At 31.5% G+C, this 25,128-nt stretch overlaps 2 protein-coding genes across 3 annotated transcripts in view; one reads left to right on the forward strand and one right to left on the reverse strand.

The window, feature by feature from the left end:
• LOC127279018 (ionotropic receptor 75a-like) overlaps positions 1 to 23,892 on the forward strand; it is a 149,122-nt gene extending 125,230 nt beyond the window's left edge. Inside the window, exons 8-9 of one of the 2 annotated variants that reach the window (XM_051301088.1) lie at positions 14,575 to 14,846; positions 23,614 to 23,892. In XM_051301088.1, the coding sequence (XP_051157045.1) occupies positions 14,575 to 14,846; positions 23,614 to 23,809 (468 nt within the window). In that variant the 3' untranslated portion in view covers positions 23,810 to 23,892. The remainder of the gene's footprint in view (positions 1 to 14,574; positions 14,847 to 23,613) is intronic. The other variant, XM_051301089.1, reaches the window with a different exon arrangement.
• On the reverse strand, positions 2,549 to 3,199 carry LOC127279022 (putative nuclease HARBI1). The gene is given in 2 exon segments (XM_051301094.1): positions 2,549 to 2,968; positions 3,055 to 3,199. Coding segments are annotated over 2 exon segments (330 nt in total). The 5' UTR covers positions 3,096 to 3,199; the 3' UTR covers positions 2,549 to 2,679.
• Positions 23,893 to 25,128: the final 1,236 nt, after the last annotated feature.

Here is a 25,128-nt window from a genome sequence, read left to right on the forward strand (position 1 = left end):
GAGAAATGCTTTAACTCAGGAAAAGCAAGAAGTAATGGCAACGGGAAACTTAAATGTTCCAATAAATGTTGCTGAAGTGGACCCAGATATAGCTGCTATAGTTCCTCATTTAATGGCCACTGCGCCATCATATTTTTCATCAAACTTCTCGGAAGATTTAACAAATGATAATGTATTTTTCAGGTTGTAAGTTTAAAATAGATATACTATTAATAATTTATAATCTAATCATTTTTGTATTTTAGAACGTCGAGAAGCAGTTTTTGATGATGAAGAAGTATCAATAGAGTCCCTCAGAAATGTTGTAACTTCTAATTCTGAGATTCAGGAATCAGAGGTTTCATTCCTTTTGAAAACGTCATCTTCTGTGACTGTTGTTAAAAAGTGACCTTTTTTAAGAAGATGAAAATAATTGTTCACAAACATCAACTCCTTTGTCTGCGAAAAGGAGGTGTGTAAAGGAGTCCATGCTCGACGATGAAAAATTGGACATAGTGCGCTCTACAGCAAGTAGTAAAGTAGACAAGCAAAAGCTTGAAAAGGAGACGAAAAAGACTGAGCGTTTGTGGAATATAATCAAGAAAGAGGAAGATCTGCTTTCGTTAAAATTGGAGCACCAAATTAGAAAACAGAAGTTGGAATTGCAGCATTTAAAAAAAATTCACGAATTGGAAATTCCTAAAGCCGAAGCAGAAGCTCAATTGGCGGAAATACGGTTAACACAGGCAATAGAGCTTACACCATTGTGAATTGAGATGTATTGTTTATGCTTCGAGTTTTTAACTTGTGTTATTTTTTTAATAACCTTATTTCCTACTCTTTTAAATTATTTTATTCCAAAGCTAGTACAATTAACAGTATTAAGTGAACATTTTCTAATTTAGTAGAAACAATTTATTATACAAGATTTTATACTATTTTTAGATTTATTTATATTAACTATATATTTGTACATTCCATTATACTATGAATTATATTTTATTATATCATATTATATTTAATTTTATATTTGGGTCAATCCATTATATTTCGAATGAAGTGGTCGCTGACTAATTTTTAAAAATTATAATACTTTGCAGGAATGATTTTGAAGTTATCAAGATCACGAAATGAAAAGAATTTTAATAAAATTTTAATTATTTATTGCAAAATATGAATTTAAAGTATATGAGGTGCTGAAAACTGTCAATTTTTTAGCCATTAGAAAATATGCAAAAATACGTAGAATTTACCATAAAAATAAAAAAAATTTTTTGTAATTTACTAAGAATGAATAAATTTATCATTATCAATTGATGTAATTATTTAAATATGTGAAATAATATATAAAATATGATTTTCAAGTTCGCCTGTCAAATAACCTAAATTTGCAAATTTCATCTATTAAATGTGAGAAAGAGAAGTCATTAAATTGAAAAAAACCTTACCAAATATAAAGTACCTGTGACTAACTTTTAGTTTTTCTTAGCACTTTTTTCCTTTTTTCTTCATAAATGGGAAATAAAAAGCAATAAAAATTGGCACTTTGCTTATTTTCACCATTTTGAAATGTAAATAACTTTCTTGGAGAAAACTGAAAAATTACAAAACTTGGGCAATATCTAATTGATCACTAACTACACACACTGGAAAAAAATTCGCTTTGGTCCCGAAGATACTTTTTGAGATAATTATGTTTAAATTTTTCACAATTTTTATCAGGTTAATGCATGTGATTTTTATAAAATTGAAGTTAGTTCAAAATGTTTAACCAATAAAACCTAACTTCGTCTTTAAAAAACTACATGTATTAACCTGATAAAAATTGTAAAAAGTTTAAACTTAATTATCTCAAAAAGTATCTTCGGGACCAAAGCGAATTTTTTTCCAGTGTGTGTAGTTAGTGATCAATTAGATATTGCCCAAGTTTTGTAATTTTTCAGTTTTCTCCAAGAAAGTTATTTACATTTGAAAATGGTGAAAATAAGCAAAGTGCCAATTTTTATTGCTTTTTATTTCCCATTTATGAAGAAAAAAGGAAAAAAGTGCTAAGAAAAACTAAAAGTTAGTCACAGGTACTTTATATTTGGTAAGGTTTTTTTCAATTTAATGACTTCTCTTTCTCACATTTAATAGATGAAATTTGCAAATTTAGGTTATTTGACAGGCGAACTTGAAAATCATATTTTATATATTATTTCACATATTTAAATAATTATATCAATTGATAATGATAAATTTATTCATTCTTAGTAAATTACAACAATTTTTTTTTATTTTTATGGTAAATTCTACGTATTTTTGCATATTTTCTAATGGCTAAAAAATTGACAGTTTTCAGCACCTCATATACTTTAAATTCATATTTTGCAATAAATAATTAAAATTTTAATAAAATTCTTTTCATTTCGTGATCTTGATAACTTCAAAATCATTCCTGCAAAGTATTATAATTTTTAAAAATTAGTCAGCGACGACTTCATTCGAAATATAATGGATTGACCCATTTACATTTAAGATTATTAAACAAATTTTTATTCTGAAGTGAAATGAAGTAAAGCTGTAAAAATATTATCAATGTTATTTATTGTGAAGAAAAGATTTTATTGAAATATGTACATAAAATATTTTAATGTAATGGTTTTTCTTTTTAAAATATGATATTGAAATAAATAATTTTTTATTCCAAATTATTACTTATTATCCATTGAATAAACGGTGAATTAGTAATTGACGTGCGACTTCTCCATCCATATTTATATTTTCTGCATTAGGTACAGGAACTTCTTCATATTCTTGTAAGTCATCATCTTCTAATATGTCATTGAAACGTAATGCCATATTGTGCAAAACAGCACATGCAACAACAGTTGTTGTTGAACAAATAAGCTTAGTTCACATTCCCCGTGCCAAACATGGAAATCTTCGCTTCCATACACCAAAAGTTCGCTCAACAATTATTCTCGTTCGTATTTGAATTTCATTATACCTGAAACAATTTTATATTACATAAATGTCAAATTTTTTCTACAGCAAGTTAACTTATATTTATATGAAAACAATTTAAATACTTACATGATTTCTTCTTCAGTATGAGGATTTCTGAGAGGTGTCATAAGAAAAGGCAAACAGGGATATCCTTTATCACCTACAATAATCCCATCTAATTGTCCTTAAATATAAAGCATGTGAATTAACGTATTTTGAAATATCCGGCTGTCATGTGCTCTACCTGGCCATTCCGGAACAATGTCGAGAAACTCCATTCGGGGTCCAACAACAGCCTACAAAAAATTGTACAATTATATAGCAGACTCTATCATGTAAAAACTATTCAAAATTTTTGTCAAAAATAACTTTTCTACTAATATTAAAAAAATCCTCATAGTCCTCATTAGTATACCTACTTGTACATTGATTTATGTATATCTCAAAATCGGATTAAAAAATTTTTTTTATCTCAATGGAAAGCTTGACTATTTTCCTACGAAACATATAAATTTCGGAGTGGGATCTTTTATTTTTGTCAAAAATAACTTTTCTACTAATATTAAAAAAATCCTCATAGTCCTCATTAGTATACCTACTTGTACATTGATTTATGTATATCTCAAAATCGGATTAAAAAATTTTTTTTATCTCAATGGAAAGCTTGACTATTTTCCTACGAAACATATAAATTTCGGAGTGGGATCTTTTAAAGTTTTTGAGATATTAATTAATTAATTAATTAATGTATATAACAAATGAAATATTTTAATACCAAATAAAGTTACCGTAATTCTGAAGTTAGCAATTGAAAATTAACGTAATTCCGCATCCAGCGAGCTCTATTAGTTAACATTGGAATTGTTTGTTAACAATCTTCTTACCCAAAATACGTCATATAGGGCTCATTGGATGCGGAATTACCTTACCTTTAAATTAATAAGTTCAGATTTACGATAACTTTATTTGTTTGTAAAATATTTCATTTGTTATAAACATTAATCTATTAATTAATATTTCAAAAACATTAAAAGGTCCCACTCTGAAAATTACATGTTTTGTAGCAAATTAGTCAAGCTTTCCATTGAGATAGTAAAATAAAAAATTTTAAATCCGATTTTGAGATATACGTAAATTAATATTTTGACCTTGAATTTCAAGGTCAAATTTTATTTTAAAAAAAATTTTATCACCATCCTGTAGCCCGTCAAAAAAGCTTTAAAAATCGTTATATACATTGTAACGCGGCATTTTATTGCCTGCGTTCCATATAAATAAAAATAATTAATTTATCGTCAATTGAACGCCAGAGCGGGAATCACACTCTATTTCACTTCAATTCTATCACTTTTTATTTTACCTTTATTTCAATAAATTCCATAATGTCGTTTATGGGCGAATCGTCAGATGATTGTTCACCGATCATAAAAAAAATTAAGAATAACACTAACACTTTTCTTTCTCTTACTTTACATAAAATAACACTCTGGGTTAAGTTCCCCAATTCCACAATTGTCGGGTTGATCATCGACTTGAATATCCTTGAGGGAGGACATCAAGGGAGGTGTTTTCTGGCATGTATAATTGGATGTTAGTCCCAATTATTCTACATTGCCAGGAAAACGAAGATCCACTCTCAATAACAGAGACCTGTCAAAACACTGGTCATCGCCATCTTCCAGACACATGTTATTGTGCAGCGCCCCTATCGGTCATTTATCGAACTTTCTTTCGACCGTCGATAACTAATGAAGTTACCATCTGACGCGCATCGATTACCAATGGTGGATCCTTTGTAACTCGGGCGAGACTCACCATGTAGACGAAGCGCGACGAACGGACGCGATTACGCGGACGAACAGCCATTTTTAATCATTCTCGTTTTGGCGTTCGACAGCGGTGTCTTTGAGATTAAATTTGTGTTTATAAAAGTAAAATATGAGACGAGGTCTACTACGAGGACGGCGGCGTATCCCGGTGAGTCTCTCGTCATTTAAAGTGTTTTAAAGTGAACTTTCGGCGGATTTGATCGCCTAAAATATTAAAATAATAAAAACTCTGTTCTACGAAAACTTGTTTGTTTTTACAGGTCCCTTCAGGACCTGTTTCAAATTATAACTAAATTTCTGTGTTTTCACAGGTCTTTTCTGGACCTGTTTCATATTATAATTAAAGTGTGGTTTAAAAATTATATTGGTGATTTTCCTTACCCACCCGCTCTCCTTGTTTACAGCTGGGCAAGCATATTAAATTTATTAAATAAATGGTTTGGTTATTTTCCACAAAATAACCTGGCGTCTCGGGCATTAAATTAAAATAAACCAAATATAACGGGTATTTCACTCAAATCCACATTTTAAATTAATTACTTAACATTAAAAATTTCAGTAAAATTCAATTAAATAAATAAATTAAAATACACGTTATAAATGGCGCACAACAGGTTGGGCAAGAAAATCACCATGATTTTCGTGGAACAAAGTTTGAAAATAAAAATATAATAAAGTGAAAATTGGAAAAACTTAAAATAAAAATAATAAATTAAAAATTTCAAATATTTGAACCAAGAATTGACAATTCAGTGAAAATAAATTGTGAAAAATATTTTTTGATTTGAGCGTGAGTTCGGAAAATAAGAACTCGATCCATAAGGACGAATCAAGTAAACATAAATTGATAAAGTCACAAGGCCAAGTACCTGGCCCTGTGTTATGATTGTGAATTCTTGGTAAAATACTGAATAAGCACAAAATTGAGAATCAATAGTGAAAATTAAATGACTTTTGAAAAAAAAATTAATTAAATTCATGATTATAAATAAATCTTTAAAAATAATAAATTTTCGAAATTATTAATCGAAAAAAAAAAAATAAATTTTGATAAAATAAAATATTAACAATAATAGTATAATAATATGACATGAATTTAATTATTATTATGTTTTCTATTGTGGTGAAATAATTATTCAACTGACTTATTTTTTTATAATATTTTTTTTACAATTCCTTGAAATATCTTCCCGGAATAGTTCAAAAGCTTCGCAGTGTCGGACGAGTTTATTATCAATAAAATTTTATTTTTTTTTATTTTCATTGTAAAGTAAAAGTAATTAAATTATCGGCTGTATTATTGTGTTCATTCAAAAATACAAAATCACTTAAGAATAAAATTTTGTGAAAATTCAGCAATGAAAATTGACTAAAATTTTTTTGATTTGGGACATTTAAATTTTAAAAGTGTGGCCCAAACTTTGTGACAGAGCGTCGCGAACGATCATCCTTTCTTAAATCCTTACCGAACAATAAAGAATATTTCCATAAATCATTTGTTAAAATTTTCTAAAATGGCTTCACCGAGTAACCATGGGTCAAACTTATTTGACAATTGGTCTCGCGACCAATTAATAATCTATTTAGATTCTCTTAAAATTAATTCACATGGAACCCTTGAGATACTCCGAGATCGCGCATCGCGCTATATGCGCCTTTTTGCTGGAGATAATTTAGTCGAGTGGTTACCCTCTGATGAAATCCAAATTCAATTAAGCCCCCCGGGAATTAGTGCAGAGGTAAATACGAATTCAAATTCAGTTGAAAACAGACGCGAGGTCCCGATTTCTGATAATAATGCAGTAGGTTTTTTAGCTGCATTGCCGTGTTCGCAAAATACACTTTTTCCGACAGTATCAACGACTAGTTCAATTCACTCTTACGTAACAGTTGGATCGTCAGTAGCGAACTCGGTCACTTTTTCGCGAGTTTCGGAAACACCGGGCCCATTAGGACTAACACACCAGGTGACACCCCCATTTGAATTATTTCAATTCTATAAACCGGGGATAATGACGGCAACGATTGAAAAACCAAAATTTGATTTTTCATTGCCAAAATATTTTGATAGTGTAATAGCGAAAATAGATAACGCTACAAGGAATATTTCTGAAAATCAATCAGGCGCGAACCTGTTAACCCCTAGTCGACCGGATATAATCAAACCCCCAACCAGTAAATTCTTAGAAGGCAATTCGGCCTTTTCTAAACAAGGGATATTAGACCCATCGACTGGGACTATAAAAAAGAGGTTGACCAGTGACCGGCCCAATCCGGGCAAACTATCTCACCAGTATTTAGACGACCCTAAACCTGGCCCAATCAAGGCGCTAGACAGGCCCAGTCAAGGGCCAAGCCTGGCCCAGTTTTCTAACAGGGCTCTTTCTAGTTCGAGTCTAATTGAACTAGATTCAGAAAGTCTAATTGATCAATCGATGAACCAGGGCTCATCCAACCTAGATGTTGACTCGCCCATGGATCAACTTAGACTAAGATATAAAGATCCCGAAAAATCTAACCTTTTTAGACCGATCAGTTGTCAATGCGCAACAAATGCGGAGTTTAACGCTGAACATGCGCATTTGAAAGAAAATCGGCTCTCAACCAATCGAGATGAGCTAAATGAAATCCGTTGTCAGTTGTCTCCAAACCTTGATCGCGAGCGGGTCGCAGCTTCCCCTAGAAAACCCCTAGATTCAATTGTTCGTAAATGGAATATAAAATTCGCGGGGGATAGTACGGTTAGTGTTGAGGAGTTTTTGGAACGCGTGGACGATATGTTAGAAATCTCGTCAATCACAAGTGGAGAGGTCCTTCGCGCCGCAGTTCTTTTGCTTGACGGTATAGCACTCCACTGGTACAGGCAGAATAAACATAACTGGTCCACATGGGACCAATTTAAATCAGCATGTCGTGCTAGGTTTGGTGACGTAAATTATCAATGGCGACTTGAAGATCAGGTGACTAATAGAATTCAAGGCGCGGGTGAATCCACTGCCAATTACATTACCTGTATGCGTGGTTTGTATCGAAAATTCAACCGTGCCGTGACGAATACCGAAATGTTAGATAGAGTTTACATGAATATGCAACCTGAACTTAAGAAATGCATTAAACGTCGCGAATTTATGAACTTAGAAGAGTTATCTCTCATTGCGGCGGACGTTGAACGAATGTTAAGTTCTCTCACGGTCGAGAGAAAACCACAAAAACCGGAAGACTCGTTTTTCCCCGAATTCACTTTTGCGGGTAAAATTAAAGAAAAACAGGTGGCTCCAAATAATATTAAGAAAGATTCAGACCCAGCCATCGATAAATTAATTAACATGTTTAGTGCATTGTCCGAAAAGATTGAGAAAATCTCAAAAGGAAATCAAAATTCCCCTTCGGATTCAAATATAAAGAGACAAAATAACTCGGGTAAAAGAATCAAGAGAATAGAAATCCGAATAAAAATAACGATAAACCTAAGCGTACGGAATTTCGCGAGGTAGTTAAACAACCCCCTTGTTTTAATTGTCAAGGAAAGGACCATTCGTGGAAAGAATGTAAAATAACTTGGAAGAAATTCTGCTTCATTTGCGGTAAAGCGGGATTTACGAAATTTAACTGCGACTCGGACTATTGTCAGGGAAACTAGTGGAGGAGAGCAGACTTAGGGTCAATGCCCCTCCTTATCCTACACTTTTGACCCTCACTGACCATAAATTAGAAGAAAATTTAAACCTTAACCTAAATTCAACATCAATATCTCCCAATTCAAGTAATCCTCTAATGGAACATAAAAATAACATTTTTAATAATGACTCAAGTAAGAGATTGGTCGAGCCACCAGTAGATCACTCTGAATCGAGCTTAACTGATTCAGAAGTAACTTGTAAACTTTTGACTGAAACGGTGGGTGTTCAGGAAAAAGATACAAATAACTTGACCCAAGATTCGGCACATGTTACGTGTCGCGAATCTGGTATTAACCTTGATGAATTGTGTGGAATCGGGCCTCACTCGAGACCATACATTAAATTGTTAATTGGTGGTGCTGAAGTTCAGGCACTGGTTGACACTGGCTCTTCTAAAACTTACTTGAACGCTATTGGTAAATCAATCGTAGAGTTAAATGGTAATGAAATAAAGGAACTTGAATCGGGTCACGTAATGTTGGCTAATGGAACTATTGTAACCATAGTAGGCGAGGCTATTCTGCCGGTCACTATCGCTGGAGTGACTCGCGATTTAGAAATTAAAGTAATCCCCGACTTATCCGATCAATGCGTGTTAGGAGTAGATTTTCTGACTAAATTCGGAGTAGTAATTGATACTAGTATCCAAAGGCTGTGGATGGCTGAAAAACCTATTATTAGGATCGCGTTCTGTAAACAGCCGGATGGCACTTATCGCCAATGCTTGGATGTGCGTAAGGTAAATGACGTCACAGTTAAAGACGCTTATCCCATACCGTTCATGGCCGATATTCTCGATAAACTAAATGGGGCTCATTATATCTCCAAGATTGACCTGAAATTAGCTTACCACCAAATTCCCCTTAGTGCGGAAAGTAAAGCTAAAACGGCTTTTGTCGTACCGGGGAAGGGGTTGATGCAATATACTAGAATGCCATTTGGGCTCTGTGGAGCACCAGCCACCTTCCAACGGTTAATGGATAAAATTATAACCGCTCAAATGAAGCCCTATGTGTTCGCTTACTTGGACTTGTTATAAACCGCTGGAGTACTCCCCATGTGTTGCACAGTGACAGCGGCACAGAATATAATAATAACGCAGTAAAAGAATTAACCACCGCTTATCACATCCACCACTCGTTCAACCCTTTATACAACCCATAAGCGAACCCAGTCGAGAGGACCAATCGAGTCCTCAAGACCATGATTCGTTCATTTATCGGCGATAACCACCGTAATTGGGACATTTTCATCGGCGACTTTCGTTTTGCATATAATACAGCGATTCACAGTACAAATTGAGTCACCCCGGCGTTCCTCAATATGGGGAGAGAACCCGTCCCATTAAAATCGTTCCGTCGGCTTGTGGAGGGGGGAGTCGAGTTGCCACCTCCTGATGTCAATGAGTGGACAACTCGAATGTCTATATTGAAAGACCTGAGAGAAAATATAACTCAAAACCAAGACAAAGCTTTTCTCCGTCAGGCTAAATACTATAACCGCCGTTATCGGGACCAACGTTTTGAAATCGGGGACTTAGTTAAGAAACCGCTCCACGTCCTCTAAAATAAACGCGACAATATAGCAAGTAAGTTGGCCCCTGCATTCCATGGCCCCTTTATGGTAATTAAAATCATATCTGCGAATATTTATGAACTAGCGTCATTAGACGGTCGTCTCTCAGGGAGATATCACGCATCTCACCTTCAACCGTATCATGCGGAAGATATTAGTAGCGATTCGGATGACTCGGATGAGGATCAATCTCTTGACCGCGATCTATTAGAAATCCACTGGTCTGATTCGGAATCTAATAGGACGGAATCGGAAACTGACCCAATTGTGTTGACGGAACCTATAATGGATGTAGAACGCGTTCACCGTCACAAACTCCGTAATAGATCTTATTCGTTTTAAATTCTGAATTCAATTCGTTCTGTCAGAAATTGGACCCTTGGTGTCGAGAGTACACCAAAGAAGTAAGACTTTAACTTTTCTTTGACAGAAGAGATATTATTACATCCAAGGCAGCATTTGGATGTGGCGGATCCTGACGTGGATCCGGATGTGTTGGTGGCTGCACGCCACCTACTGACGAGAGGGCGATTCCCTTCCCAGGCCTCCCTCTTTACAGAGGATGACCTGGAAAATATCCGCCAAGCGATTGGGCGGGCTCAGCCCATCAAATTGACGCCGGAGGAAGAACGCTACCTTCCGAAGGCCGTAAGTCTGGAGCCAATTCCCGAGGAAGCAGGGGAGGTAGATCCCGTTACCCCAGTACCGTCCAACAAATGGGTCCTGCACGTGGAAGTGCCGCAGTACCAGCGAGCCAGGAAGGCTAAATTCTGGGGGGCCGATAAGGCCCGTCGAGGAATCTGTGGCAAGTGTGGCCAGAGTGGTCACAGTTACTTCTATTGCCCCCGGTTCACTAAACAAAATTAAAAATTTATTATTTTAAAAAAAAAGAGAAAAGAATTATTTTATTTTTATACTAACCCTTGTGCGGAGGGTAATTGCCTCACCTTAGAATTTCAAAATTAAAAAAAAAAACATAAATAAATTTTACCCATTGTCTTTGACCGTGTTACTAAACCAAATCCTGCTCCTTTCTTAATTTATACTTTACTTTCAAGTTTTGAACAGTTGAATAATTTAGGCAACTACATCGTGTTCAATTCTAAACAATTTATTTTGAAGTTCTTATTCGGTCATCTGAAAATTTTTAATTGAACATAAAATTTCAAAACTTAAATGAATATGAAATTTATTAAGAAATAATTTTGGGTGATCAATTATCTGACGGAAGTCTCCTTGAGGAGAGCTTATCGGTTTGCCAGGTCTGTTCCCCCTTGGCTCACTCTTGGCAGGAGGGAGTTGTAACGCGGCATTTTATTGCCTGCGTTCCATATAAATAAAAATAATTAATTTATCGTCAATTTAACGCCAGAGCGGGAATCACACTCTATTTCACTTCAATTCTATCACTTTTTATTTTACCTTTATGTCAATAAATTCCATAATGTCGTTTATGGGCGAATCGTCAGATGATTGTTCACCGATCATAAAAAAAATTAAGAATAACACTAACACTTTTCTTTCTCTTACTTTACATAAAATAACACTCTGGGTTAAGTTCCCCAATTCCACAATTGTCGGGTTGATCATCGACTTGAATATCCTTGAGGCAGGACATCAAGGGAGGTGTTTTCTGGCATGTATAATTGGATGTGAGTCCCAATTATTCTACATTGCCAGGAAAACGAAGATCCATTTTCAATAACAGAGACCTGTCAAAACACTGGTCATCGCCATCTTCCAGACACATGTTATTGTGCAGCGCCCCTATCGGTCATTTATCGAACTTTCTTTCGACCGTCGATAACTAATGAAGTTACCATCTGACGCGCATCGATTACCAATGGTGGATCCTTTGTAACTCGGGCGAGACTCACCATGTAGACGAAGAGCGACGAACGGACGCGATTACGCGGACGAACAGCCATTTTTAATCATTCTCGTTTTGGCGTTCGACAGCGGTGTCTTTGAGATTTTGTGTTTGAGATTAAATTTGTGTTTATAAAAGTAAAATATGAGACGAGGTCTACTACGAGGACGGCGGCGTATCCCGGTGAGTCTCTCGTCATTTAAAGTGTTTTAAAGTGAACTTTCGGCGGATTTGATCATCTAAAATATTAAAATAATAAAAACTCTGTTCTACGAAAACTTGTTTGTTTTCACAGGTCCCTTCAGGACTTGTTTCAAATTATAACTAAATTTCTGTGTTTTCACAGGTCTTTTCTGGACCTGTTTCATATTATAATTAAAGTGTGGTTTAAAAATTATATTGGTGATTTTCCTTACCCACCCGCTCTCCTTGTTTACAGCTGGGCTAGCATATTAAATTTATTAAATAAATGGTTTGGTTATTTTCCACAAAATAACCTGGCGTCTCGGGCATTAAATTAAAATATACCAAATATAACGTGTAGTTTACTCAAATCCACATTTTTTGTTCGGTCATTTCAGGAATATTTTTTCAGAAAAATAAATTTCAAACATTAACGAAATGGAAGATTTAATTAAGAAAATTGATAATTACAAATACAGCTTTGGAACACAGATATGTGATGAAATTAACTCAGTTGTTGATACTTCTATTTCTTTTAAAAATAAAGAAGAATTTACAAGATATAGAAGCTGTCCTCTTCTTTTGTCTTCAAATGACGACGAAAAAAGTTGAAAATTTTGTAAAAATTAAAAAAAAAACTGAACAAAAAATTCTAGAGTAGAAGAAAAGAGTAAAAAAAAAGAATTCTAATTCGCGAGTTTGTGTTCAAAATCTCATACTGTGTCAAAAGTAACAAATAAAAAACAGAATAGGAATTCAGAGCATTGCATTGTCATACGTTTGCTTTTACATACGCGCTAACATGCCACTTATAGATTTTTGCAATGGAGACAAAAAATTTTCAAAATTGCATTTGTCACCCACTGACGTAAACCGGGAGATGTTTCTTTTTTCTGACACCCCCCACCTAATTAAAAACGTCAGAAATAATTTATTCTGGAGAAAAGAATTTATAGTAAATACATTTTAAAATTTAAATAATTACCCACACAGCACCCAAAATTTCCTGAAACTTGACAGAACCTCACATGGGGAGGTTAGGAAACTTTAGTGGCAAGGTGAAAAGAATATTCACACGAAACTTTGAGGAAATATTACACATAAATATGCACGTGCAATGTTCAGTCAATGTTGTGTCAATATTGAAATTACATTTTCACCTAGTTATAAAAATTTCGTTTACTAATATAATAAGTATAGGTGAATATTGACACAACATTGACTGAACATTGCACGTGAATATTTATAGTGTAATATTTCCTCAAAGTTTCGTGTAAATATTCTTTTCATGCGGACATTTAAACATCGACACAAACTTGTATGATTGACAGTCGATTAAAGAAAACTGTAATGGCATTTTTAAATTAAAAAATACAAACATTTTTTTAAAAAATGTAAAAAATTTTTTTAAAATTCAAATAATAAAAAAAAGAAGGGTGCAGAGTAAGTTACCTCCACGTGGTGTACCCTGGAAACGTTAAAAACAGCTAAACACTTACATACATTTATATGCTAATACATACAAGCGAGCGCGACTTTTCTATTTCGCCAAAATTGATCCTATTACAAAAAAATTTCAAATATGGATAACTTTGAGATAGGAGCAGCTAGGATTTCGGTCGAAACTGATTTTTCACCTGTTAACATCAATAAAGACAAGCCCACTTGCCGATTTTGTCGACATTTTTGTTCAACCTATCGTCGCTTCCTGCCCACCGTGCCCTGCTTTCGGCGGGTCTCGATATCTAGTGGTGCGTGACTTACAGTACTTTTGTACAAAAAGTATTAAATATTTACTTAGTATTTTCACTAGAATCATCTGTAAATTGCTCAGAATTAATTTACATTGTTTAAAAATGATATAAATACTTGATTGTTACTTAACCAATGTCAATTAAAACTTATATCTTCCTTAAACATTAATTCTGATTTAAACTTAATGATACCAAATTAAATTTTTTTATTAAATTTAAGCTTTTCAATGATATTGTTTCCAAGATGCACCACGTAAAGGTAACTAATCATACATCTTACCCACACAGCATCAAAAACTTTATTAAATATTCCATCACAAAAATACATACATTCAAAAGAATACAATGATTATAAACAATAATATACTGCATTTTCTATGGCTCTTCTATAATATTCGTCAAATTTTTGCTTTTATGTAGGTACAAATCTGTAATTCATAAGTACAGATTTGTTTAGAAACAACCAATTAAAAATGAATAATTTGGAAATTTTTTATGATAATACCTAATACAGTGCCAAATGTAATGCAAATCGGTTAGGCCGTTTTTGCGTGATTGACGTACAAAGCTTTGTGACAGACGTACATCCATACATACATGAAATTTAGTATGGTCATTTTTGGAATTTTTGACGTTGAAAAAGACAAATTCAGTCAAAATTTTGAAGTTTAAATCAATGTACAGACATACGTTTGAATAAAAATTATTCATTTTAGAGAGACGATTGGGAAACAAAAAAGTTTTATAATAACAAATGGCTTACAACACCAGAATCAGAAAGATTTTTATTGCCGGAAGAAGGAATCAACAAAGTATTCGAAGGAGACTTTGCATATCATTCAGAAACAGACATTTTATATCCATATATTGAAAAATTATTTGACAATCAACGAATTTGTGAACTTACAACTGTGCACATGGTACATCCTAGATTATTAGCTCTTTATGTCAGCAAAGGAAGTCCATTTACAGAAATAACTAAAATTGGGTACGGTAATTATTTAAAAATTTGCATTTTTTAAAAAACTGTATGCTTTTAAATTAAAAAACTGTATGTTTTTAAATTAAAAAACAACCTTCACAATCTAATTTCAAATTTTTTTTAAATTATCAAAATTCATTATACATATTACTGGGAAAGCTTCAAGGACAACTCGCCTTAACACAATATATAAGGGAAATTTTGATACGCATAGATAATGTCGGGTGGAATCATTACTCTATTCCGCAAAGGGAAAGAACACGGGAAAAGAACGATTAAAATTATTCCTATGCTAAGAAAAAGTAATAATTATTATTAGAATTTTTCTTTTAATGCTTTTCATAAAAAAATTTAACGTATACAAATCTTGTACAAGATCATGTACATTTTCTTGTTTAAGATCGTGTACATGCACATTCGCGTGATCTTGTACAAGAGAATCAAACCAACCTGTAAAAGGAATTGGAACAAAGAACATGTACAAGTACATTCAAGTGTACTTGTTTGCGACAGTTTTGGTTTGATCATTTACAAATTTTTTAATACATTACTTGTATTTGTTAATGTTAACGATCTTCCAAATTCTTCACAGGCTGCGCAGTAGTTTTTGGCATGTACAAACAATCTGTTCTTATAATTGTAGGTCAATCTTTTCCTAAAATTACCTTAAATTGTAGAGTTAAAAAGAAATATTTTTTGTACACGCATGGACATGTGCAAGAACATGTACATGTTCAAGTTCTTGAATCCAAAACTGTTGCAAACATGTACACTTGCATGTACTTGTAAATGTTCATGTACATATGTTTTTTGTTCCAATTCCTTTTACAGGTTCGTTTGCTGCTCTCTTCTACAAGATCCCGCGAATGTGCATGTACACGATCTTGAAACCTACTCGCATAACTTCATTTTTGGCAATGATCCCCAGATAACAAATATAATATTTCGGGTTGAGTAACGCTTCTGCGCAGTTATGTTTTATGGAGACTTAGTTTCTTTTCTGGTAGCGCTTCGCGTCGTATTTTCAATATTTCGGTCTGAGTGATTTACTTTATTTTTGAATAGTAGGGTGACCCAAAAATACACAAGAAAATTAATTTTTTAGAATTTTCTTGTTGCCGTCCCCTATAATTGTTCCAAATGGAAAAAAGAGATCCCTTTTTTTTATTTTAAAATCAGTTAATATTTAATGGTGCTGACAAGCCCTTGAAGTTTCTCATATATTTTATATGGGGAAAAGCTGCTGTTTCGTAAAATTGCAATAATTTCGTTATAACTTAATATTTCTTAATCGGCCAACGATATTTCGGATATAGTTCCGAAAGCGTCTTACCTCCGATCACAATAAAACTTGGTATACTAACGTATTTTGGTGCCCTGATTACGAAAATGATAGTGGAAATTGGCGCAAATGTGATTATCAGGGTAAAAACCATAAAAAATACCATAAAATAATGGTTTTTTTGCGATTATCTTGTAAAAAACGCAAAATTTCGAAAACTGTTCCTAATAAAAGTTTTAGGTCTCAAAAAAACACACATTTTAGGTTGTATGCTTTTTTTACCAAAAGTGGTTATTTTTCGAGAAAAAACCACAGTAGCAGTTTACCAAATTTGATGTATGCGACCATTGGCCTCGTAAAGTACTTTGCTGACATATTTTAAAGAAACCTTGGCGTGGGGCGGATATTCTTTAAAGTATTCTGCGGACATATTCGGTGGGATCCTCAGTAGCAGTTTACGCAATTCAATGTCTCGAAGACCCTGTTGGAACATAAAAATTTATCATTGATAATAATGCAGGACAACTAATAAATCCATTTAATAATTTAAACAAAAAGATCATATCAGTAAAAAGTAATCTAGATGTGAGTTATAGAATTTGTAGTCGCGTTCTAAGGTAATCATAATTGTGGTTGTGCAACTTCAATGGTAGATTCAGCTGTCTGGCTGTGAAACGCAGGAATCGTTTTTGGACACGTTCCAGTTTTATTGATAAATAAGCGTAATAAGGCATTTAAATAATAAGTGCATATTTGAGTATACTTCTCACAAAAGTGAAATATATTACTCTGAGGGTACGCTCGTTATGAAAAACTGACGCATTTCTCGTGACAAAACCCAGGGAACTGAGTAATCTACCAATGACATCAGAGATATGATTAGTAAACAAAAAGGGACCCAGGTTCGATCCTTGTGGCACACCGGAAGTGGATAAAAAAAGGAGTTGAAAAATCATCATTGATCCGCACAGACTACCTATTTCTATTCATAGGGAAAAATATTTCAAGCCAAAGATTTGTTGGATAATATATGTAATGGTTTTGTAAAAGATTTACAACAATTTCTTATAAGGAGGGGAGGGCCTGTTGTCAGGCCCTGCACCTTTTCTCACATCCAAGATTTTTAATTTTATCAGAAATTTGTTCACAAGATATAAATAAGTTCTGTAGATTTATTGAAGCGTATGAAGGAAAGACATAGTCAACAGATGTTACATTAGTCGTTGTGTAGACAGATTTAAAGAATTTTGCAAAGAGATTACTAATATCACTGTTATTATCACAGGTATTATTATCATTGAGGTACATAGTTTGTGGGTATCGCATATTTTTACGTACAGGATCTACATATTTCCAAAACACTTTATTGTCATTAATTATTGAGTTTTCAGTTCGATATAAATAATCATTGTAACAACATTTAGACAAAAGTTTACATTGAGATCTCAAGTTAGAAAAAATTGTGCAGTTTTCATTATTTTTACATATTTTATAATTATGATGTGCTATGTTTTTTAATAAAACAACTTTTCTCAATTCTGGCGAGAACCAACGCGGGTAAGTTGAAGAGCGTGTAGATTTTATATGAGATTTTACTGGAACGTATGCCTTAATTGAATAATTTACATGTACATAATAAATATTTAATGCTGTATTTATATCGACAAGGTCCAGAACTAAACTCCAGTCGATATTGTCGATGTACATGTTGATCGCTGTAAAGTCAGCATTATTGAAAACGAATTTAGTGACATTAGAGTGATTGCCATGTATAGTATTATTAAAAGTAAAATTTACATTATCATCAGTAATATCGACTACCAAAGGAGGATGGTAATCGTCTATTGGTAAAACAGAGTCTGTTGAAAGGCAGAGAGAAAAAAAGTTGAATTGCAAAAAACAAGATCTAAAGTTGAATTGTAAGCGTTTAAAAATGAATTAATTTGTAATAAATTAGTATATTCGCAAGTGTCTGAGATTAATGTCGAGATTGTGTGTTGCTGATTAGAAGATTTGTTTTTAGGAGTGAAGATTGGTCCAAAATTATTTATGTTCCAATTTAAAAAAATAGGTTAAAATCACCAAATATACATAAATTAGCTTCTGGATATGAATCAACAATAATTTCAATTATCTTTCACATGTCTCTATATCAAGTTATTGTAGAATTGGGGTTAATTTAAAAAAAGCCTATAATATAAAGAGTAGAGTCTTTAATAAATTTAATAAAAATATATTCAATAGAATCAAAATTAGTGGTAAGAACTGAGTAATTTAAGAAATTTTTGGCTGCTATGAGCACTCTACCCCATCTTGAACCCTGGTTAGTAGATTTACATGTGTCAACTCGAAAAACGTCGAAGTTACAAAAACCCAATGCAACCAGGTTTCCGTGAAAATAATAAAATTAAAAGAATGGAGAGGAATGTTTTGACGTAAGTGATGAATTTTAGTACGCAAACCTCTGACGTTCTGGTAGTATATTCCCGAAGAGACGTGAGTGTTGTAAGAAGAAGAGGGGGAACTGTCGATGTATAGAAGTATCATGTCTTATTGGTCAATCAAATGTTGGTTCCTCACCAAAACTGGGTTTCCATAACGTAACACTAATTTCAGATCTTCTTCTCCATTTTGTTTTGGAACAGCCAACTGATTTTTCAAATCTGTCATTTCCGCAAGTTGCATTTTTGTTCGGTCTGGAGTTAACCACATGTTCTTGAAAGTAATGGAAAGATTCTCGTCTCGCTTGGTAGTTACAAATATTCGTATAGGTTATATTTTTTACTAAGAAAAAATTTGTTAAGAAAATTGTTTAAACAAATTATTGTTATTTTTTTTTACATAAAGTTGCAGTTTTTTCGGAACATTACAACTTACCTTGTTGACTTCACCATACAACCAGTAGAAAGTGATTGTCAAAAATTAACAATAAGATATATGTATAAACAAATTATTATTGTTATTTATTAATCTTTTAAGCATAAACTTATGAACTTGGAGTTTTCTCTCAATTTTACAACTTTCGTAGCCGGATACAGTTCTTAGTGATTGAAAATTCTCCAAGCGTAGGATTAATATTCGTTTAAACAAATTTTTTTTTATTTATTTATTATCTAAAATAACACTTAAAAAACTAGTTGTTATTAGTGATTAAAAATTCTCCAAGCGTAGGATTAATATTTGTTTAAACAAATTTTTCTTTTTATTTATTTATTATCTAAAATAACACTTAAAAAACTAGTTGTTTCTAAATTTTACATATTTGCTGACTACCATCACCAAAACAAATTAACTCCAAGTTCATAAGTTTATGTTAAAAAGATTAATAAATGACAATAATTTCTTTAAACAAATCTTATTGTTAATTATTGACAATCACTTTCTATTGGTCGTACGGTGAAGTCAACAAAGTAAGTTGTAATGATCAGAAAAAACTGTAACTTTATATAAAAAAATAACAATAATTTGTTTAAACAATTTTTTTAACAAATTTTTTTCAGTAAAAAATATAATCTATGCGAAAAATATCGATAAAATCATTTGTGACGCTTCACGAAAAAAGGGACCTATCGCGACAAAACAGAATTATACAGGAAAGGCGTTTAAAATCGAACGTTCTGATTGGCTGCGTCGTGCCAGCGAAAATCAGCCCCACTACCTTACTACTACATCGTTCCTACGTCTCACGGATACAACAAGTATACTAGTAGTAGTGGTAGTGGGGATGGTTTCCGTAGTCCGTGCTGGAACGCGATTAACATGGTCATGTTTAAAGTTTATTACAAAAAAAGTAATTAGAAAAATATTATTTTTGACATTTCTATATGAAAGAGCAACTCAAATACTAGCGATTCGCATGTAAAACTAGAAATTAATTTTGTGGCGCGATAGGTCCCTTTTCTTGTGGAGCGTCACATTAATAACACTTTTAAACATGTATTTTACATTTTTTTTTGCATTTATGGGGTTTTTTTGCTCCCTTGTAAAAAAAAGTTAATTTAATTTTTATAAATAATCATTAGAACTTTATAATTTGAACACTCCTGAAGAGAAATATCTTTGACCGATTAAATAATATTAAGTTATAACGAAATTATTGCAATTTTACGAAAAAGGAGCTTTTTCCCATATAAAATACATGGGAAACTTCAAGGGCCTGGCGGCACCATTAAATATTAACCGATTTTAAAATTAAAAATTGTGGTTTCTTTTTTTTCCAATTGAAACAATTCTAGGGGGCGGCAGCATGACTTTTTTTGGGCTTATAACAGGATACAAATGGTTTAAAACCTGTTTTAGTTTATAAGAATTCCCGGTTGAAAAAACTTTTACATTCACCAGGTCATGTACAAGAGCAACAAGTAAACATGTAAAAATAATTAGCCGCCTGCAGTGGGATTACTAATAGCGCTAGTCGCTATTTAGCGCTTTTCGTTATTTAGAATTAAAAACTTACATATTTTTAGTGAAATTTGTTCCAAATCATGGCAAAAATAAAATACTGTTGACAATTTCTTCAAAGCTTAAACTGCAAGATGGTAATTTAGAAGAAAATATAAACATAACCCCTCTAGATAAGGACATTGACATAGAATTCATGTCAATTTCCTAAAATATTTTATCTACGTAGCAAACAAATACAACATAAAGGTAGATTCAATTCTCTAACTTCATGTTTGCCAACTGTTAGTTTGAAATAAAATAATTAACTCGTGACGAAATAAATTATACTTTAATATTTCAAATAATCTATTAATTTAATAAATAACAACTTTAAAAATAAATTATCTAGTTTAATGTTACAATAATTTATAAAGGGAAATAAATTTTTTTAATTTAATTTAATAAATAAAAATTAAGAAAATTAATCTTATTGCAAGAAATAAAAATAATAATTGCATGAGATTAAAAATTAGGATATTCTTTACCAGCCTAAATTTAAAAATTGATAAATTTTTTAAATTAAATTATTTTTTTAATTAAATCAGATATTTCTTTTAATTGCTTCATTTCTTCATCGTGGGAAATCCTTATGAATTTGAAACATTCTTGATTCTAAAAAAAATTGTTAAATTATAAAATAAAGCAAATATGAGAAAAAAAATACACAGAAAAACAATTGTACCAACCTAAATATATCAAAATGATACCATTTTTTTAAGTCACCCGATAGCTAGAAAATTTTTTAAAGTGAATGTAGCTTTGAATCGCTACGTAGCGAAATCTTTGTAGCGCTTTCGCTATTTGTAATCCCACTCCTGCTTTCTCCCGAAAGTCGCCAGACTGGTCGCCATGAAAGTAGGGATAAATCTCACATCGTTACAAATCTTACTCGGGGGTTTTCTGGATCGCTGATTACGAATCCGTTGTCCGTTTTTAAAATTCAAAATGACGGATCCAATATGGCTGACGACTTTTAGAAAATTAAATGCAATTCGATTGAAACTTCTTACTCGGTGGTTTTCGGGGTTACTGATTACGAATCCGGTGTTAGGTTTTAAAAATTCAAAATGGCGGATCGAATATGGCGGACCACTTTTAGAAAATCAAATGCAATTCGCTTGAGACTTGTTACTTGGGGGTTTTCGGGGTCGCTGATGACGAATCAAATCGCTCACGGCAATGTTATGATAGAAAGGTTATAAGTAATAATATTATTATTAATTATTATTATTATTATTCTTATTATTAATCAGAATAATATTATTATTACAGTTCTTGGCGAATTTTCGAACTGCAGTTCAACGTATTTTATATAAATTTCAGGTCTCGGATTATACGACTTTTTCAATAAAATGCGATTTTTTAATAATTTTTAAACAAATTACGGTCTTTTATTATACAATGCAAATCTTCGTTAGATTTTCTTTATTTCAATTATTTAACAAATTTTTGACTAAAATTTTAATTTTGACAAAATAAGCAAATAAAATTATAAAGAAGTTTAATTTCAAAATGACTTCAAATTTAATTAATTTCAAAAATTTCAATTTTAATTCTTCCAAAATTATTATTTAATAAAAAATTTTATTTAAAAATCTGTAAAACTTGATTAATTATTTCCTGAAATTTATTTTACCGACAAAACTAAAAACTGTGACAAAATTTTAAATTCTAATATATTGCTTAAATCATATTTACAAAAATTATAAAAATCGAACTTTAAGAATTTATTTTAAAAATTTTTCCTACTTAAATAAAATTTTAAAAATTTGTTTTACAATTAATGAATTTATAGAATTATTCTCATTATAGAATTAATAAAAAATAAATTTAATATCTAATAACATTAGTTATTTAAGATAGAAAACATGTTTTCAAAAGAAATTACTTATTTATAGTAAAATATTCATTAACCAATTAAATTTTGTTAAAATAAAAAAATAACTTTTTAGATTTTTTTTAATACAAATCAACTAAAACGTTTTTTGTGCATTAAAAGATATTATTTGTACTTGTCATTATAATAATACTAAATTTTTTTTTTGTATTTAAGAGGCTGATAATAAATTTATTAAAATGCAATCAGTGTCGGAAGATAACTTGAAAGATTGTCAAAAATATCATTCGATTAATTGTTTATGTCAAATTATATATTTTATTTATCAGCCGGCGAAAACCCATGTAAACCGATAAATGTATTAATATGCGTAGAAGCCCAATTTTAGTCTACTGCACCGACTACTTGCCAAGTACGCCACCTTCATTGACCTCATATTATACGTCACAGTTGTCTCTATGACTCAAGCGAAGTTACTCCTCCTGTCTCTAGTCTTCTTGTCCCCCCAGTAACAAGTTTCAATTGAATTGCATTTGATTTTCTAAAAGCTGTCAGCCATATTGGATCCGCCATGTTGAATTGAAAAAACGGACAACGGATTCGTAATCAGCGATCCAGGAAACCCGAAAATAACATGTTTTAAGTGAATTTTTTGAATTTTTAAAAATTTGTCGGTCAAATAGCTAAAAAATTTTGTTTTTTAAAGTTTTTTAAAATTCAAGTTAATGCATAAAATAATTAAATTCCTTGCATTGAAACGAATCGATTCGTATATATAAAGTATATGTTACACCCAAAATGAATTACAATTTTCTGAATTTTTCCAAAAATTTAATGAATTTAAATCAGTTTTTAACTCGAAATGTTTTAAATCAAATAATTGAATTAGAGAAATTCATAGCTTCCTCCACGAGGATGCAAATTTTTTGCTTCATACTACGAGGAAGCAAAATGTTTATGAAATAAACAATATACAATACAATATTAAAAAAAACCTCCGACCCCCTCCTTGTTTGTTTTATTTTTTAATAATTGTCTTTAATGATTGATTATTTTAAAATAATTTACTAAAAAAGTTTTTATAATATAAATTAAGATTAAAGTTTTTTTTGCAAAAAAAAAAAACAAAAATGACCTTTTATTTTTAATCATCCAAATAAATTTTAAGCCAAACGATGTAATTGATAATATAATTATATGATTTTTTACAGATTAGCAAAATTGTATGATATGGGTATTCGACACAGACAGTTAAAAAGGTGGGCAGCTAGAGAACCTCAGTGTCAAAAAGAGCTGCTGGGTGTCAGTAGCATAAATATATATGAAACCATACCAACATTACTATTACTTAACTGTGGAGTTTTATTTTCCTTCTTAATTCTTTTGGTTGAGATTTTACTAAAATAATATAGACAACTATAAGAAAGGAAAGTATTTAATAAACATAATGTCATATGTAGAAAAATCAAATTATTAATGTTATATTGTATAAGAACATATATTTTAAATATATATATATATATATATATATATATATATATATATATATATATATAAGTAATTCAAAAAGAAATGTAATGGCACATCAATAAAAATTTGTAAATAAGTTAAGCTACCAAATCCTAAAGGATTAAATTTTTTACATTTAGTTACATTTAAAATTTTGAAACATCTTTACTATGTTTAAAATATGAGGCATTTCATATGAGAATATGGGGTCATGTCTCGGATTTTTCTCAAAATTCGGTAAATTGTAGTGAAATAAGTGATAAATATAAGTGATATAAGCTAAATAAGTGTGCAAATTTTGAATTTGAAATTTTTAATATTTTTCGAGATATTTACAATAACAAATTTAAGCAATATTTTCTTAATTTACTTATAACTTTTTTCCTAGTAAAAATAGAGAAAAATGTTGTAAATGTTTTTTACGCAGAAGACCTTAAACTTTTAGAAAAAAATTATTTAAAAAAAAATATTAATTTTTAAACAATTTGTTTAAAAAATAAAATTTGTTTATAACTTTTTAACATATTCTCCTTCATTTAGAAGCGCATAAAAAATCATTTATTCAGACTAAAATACAGGATTTTTTCTTTGGTTTTAGGAGTAGTTATGTAGGATCTGATTTCAATACAATTGAGGAGTCGGGAAGAAGAACTTGCCGAGCGCTCGGACGCTACCAGTTGGGTAGCAATAAGTGCCCAGAGGTGCTTGCTGCTTCTTGACTGATGTTAGAGCGTGCGTCCGAGCGCTCAGTGAGATATTCTTCACAGCTTCTCAATCGAAAGGAAAGAGAAAATTTAGAGAAAGATAAAATCAAATTTATGTGATTACCTGGTAATTGTAAATTTAATAATTTGAAAAATCACCTTTTTCTGAGCTGAATCTCCTTTTAAATCACTAATGAACTAAAGGGGGTATGTTTGAGATATCCATAATATTTAGATTTTAAGCAGGACTTTTTTCAAAAAGTAATTTAGAGAAGTTTAGAAACATTTTAAAAAATTGTATACTTATAAAAAAATTTATTTACCTAAATAAAATAATTGATTTTCTATTTTCATCACCCTGAGTTTGAAGTTAGTTGTCCTTGTTTGCTTACTTTTTTTTAATTTATACGTATTTTTTGTTTTTCATTTAAAAATGGAACATATTTTTGCTACCCATAAACGTGTTATTTTTTTAAAGTTTATAATTTTCAAATTTTTCATTACTTCCCTAAC

Source organism: Leptopilina boulardi, unplaced genomic scaffold (assembly GCF_019393585.1).
Source record: "Leptopilina boulardi isolate dan_hultmark-lab unplaced genomic scaffold, ZJU_Lbou_2.1 LbouV2_213, whole genome shotgun sequence".
NCBI lineage: Eukaryota > Metazoa > Arthropoda > Insecta > Hymenoptera > Figitidae > Leptopilina > Leptopilina boulardi.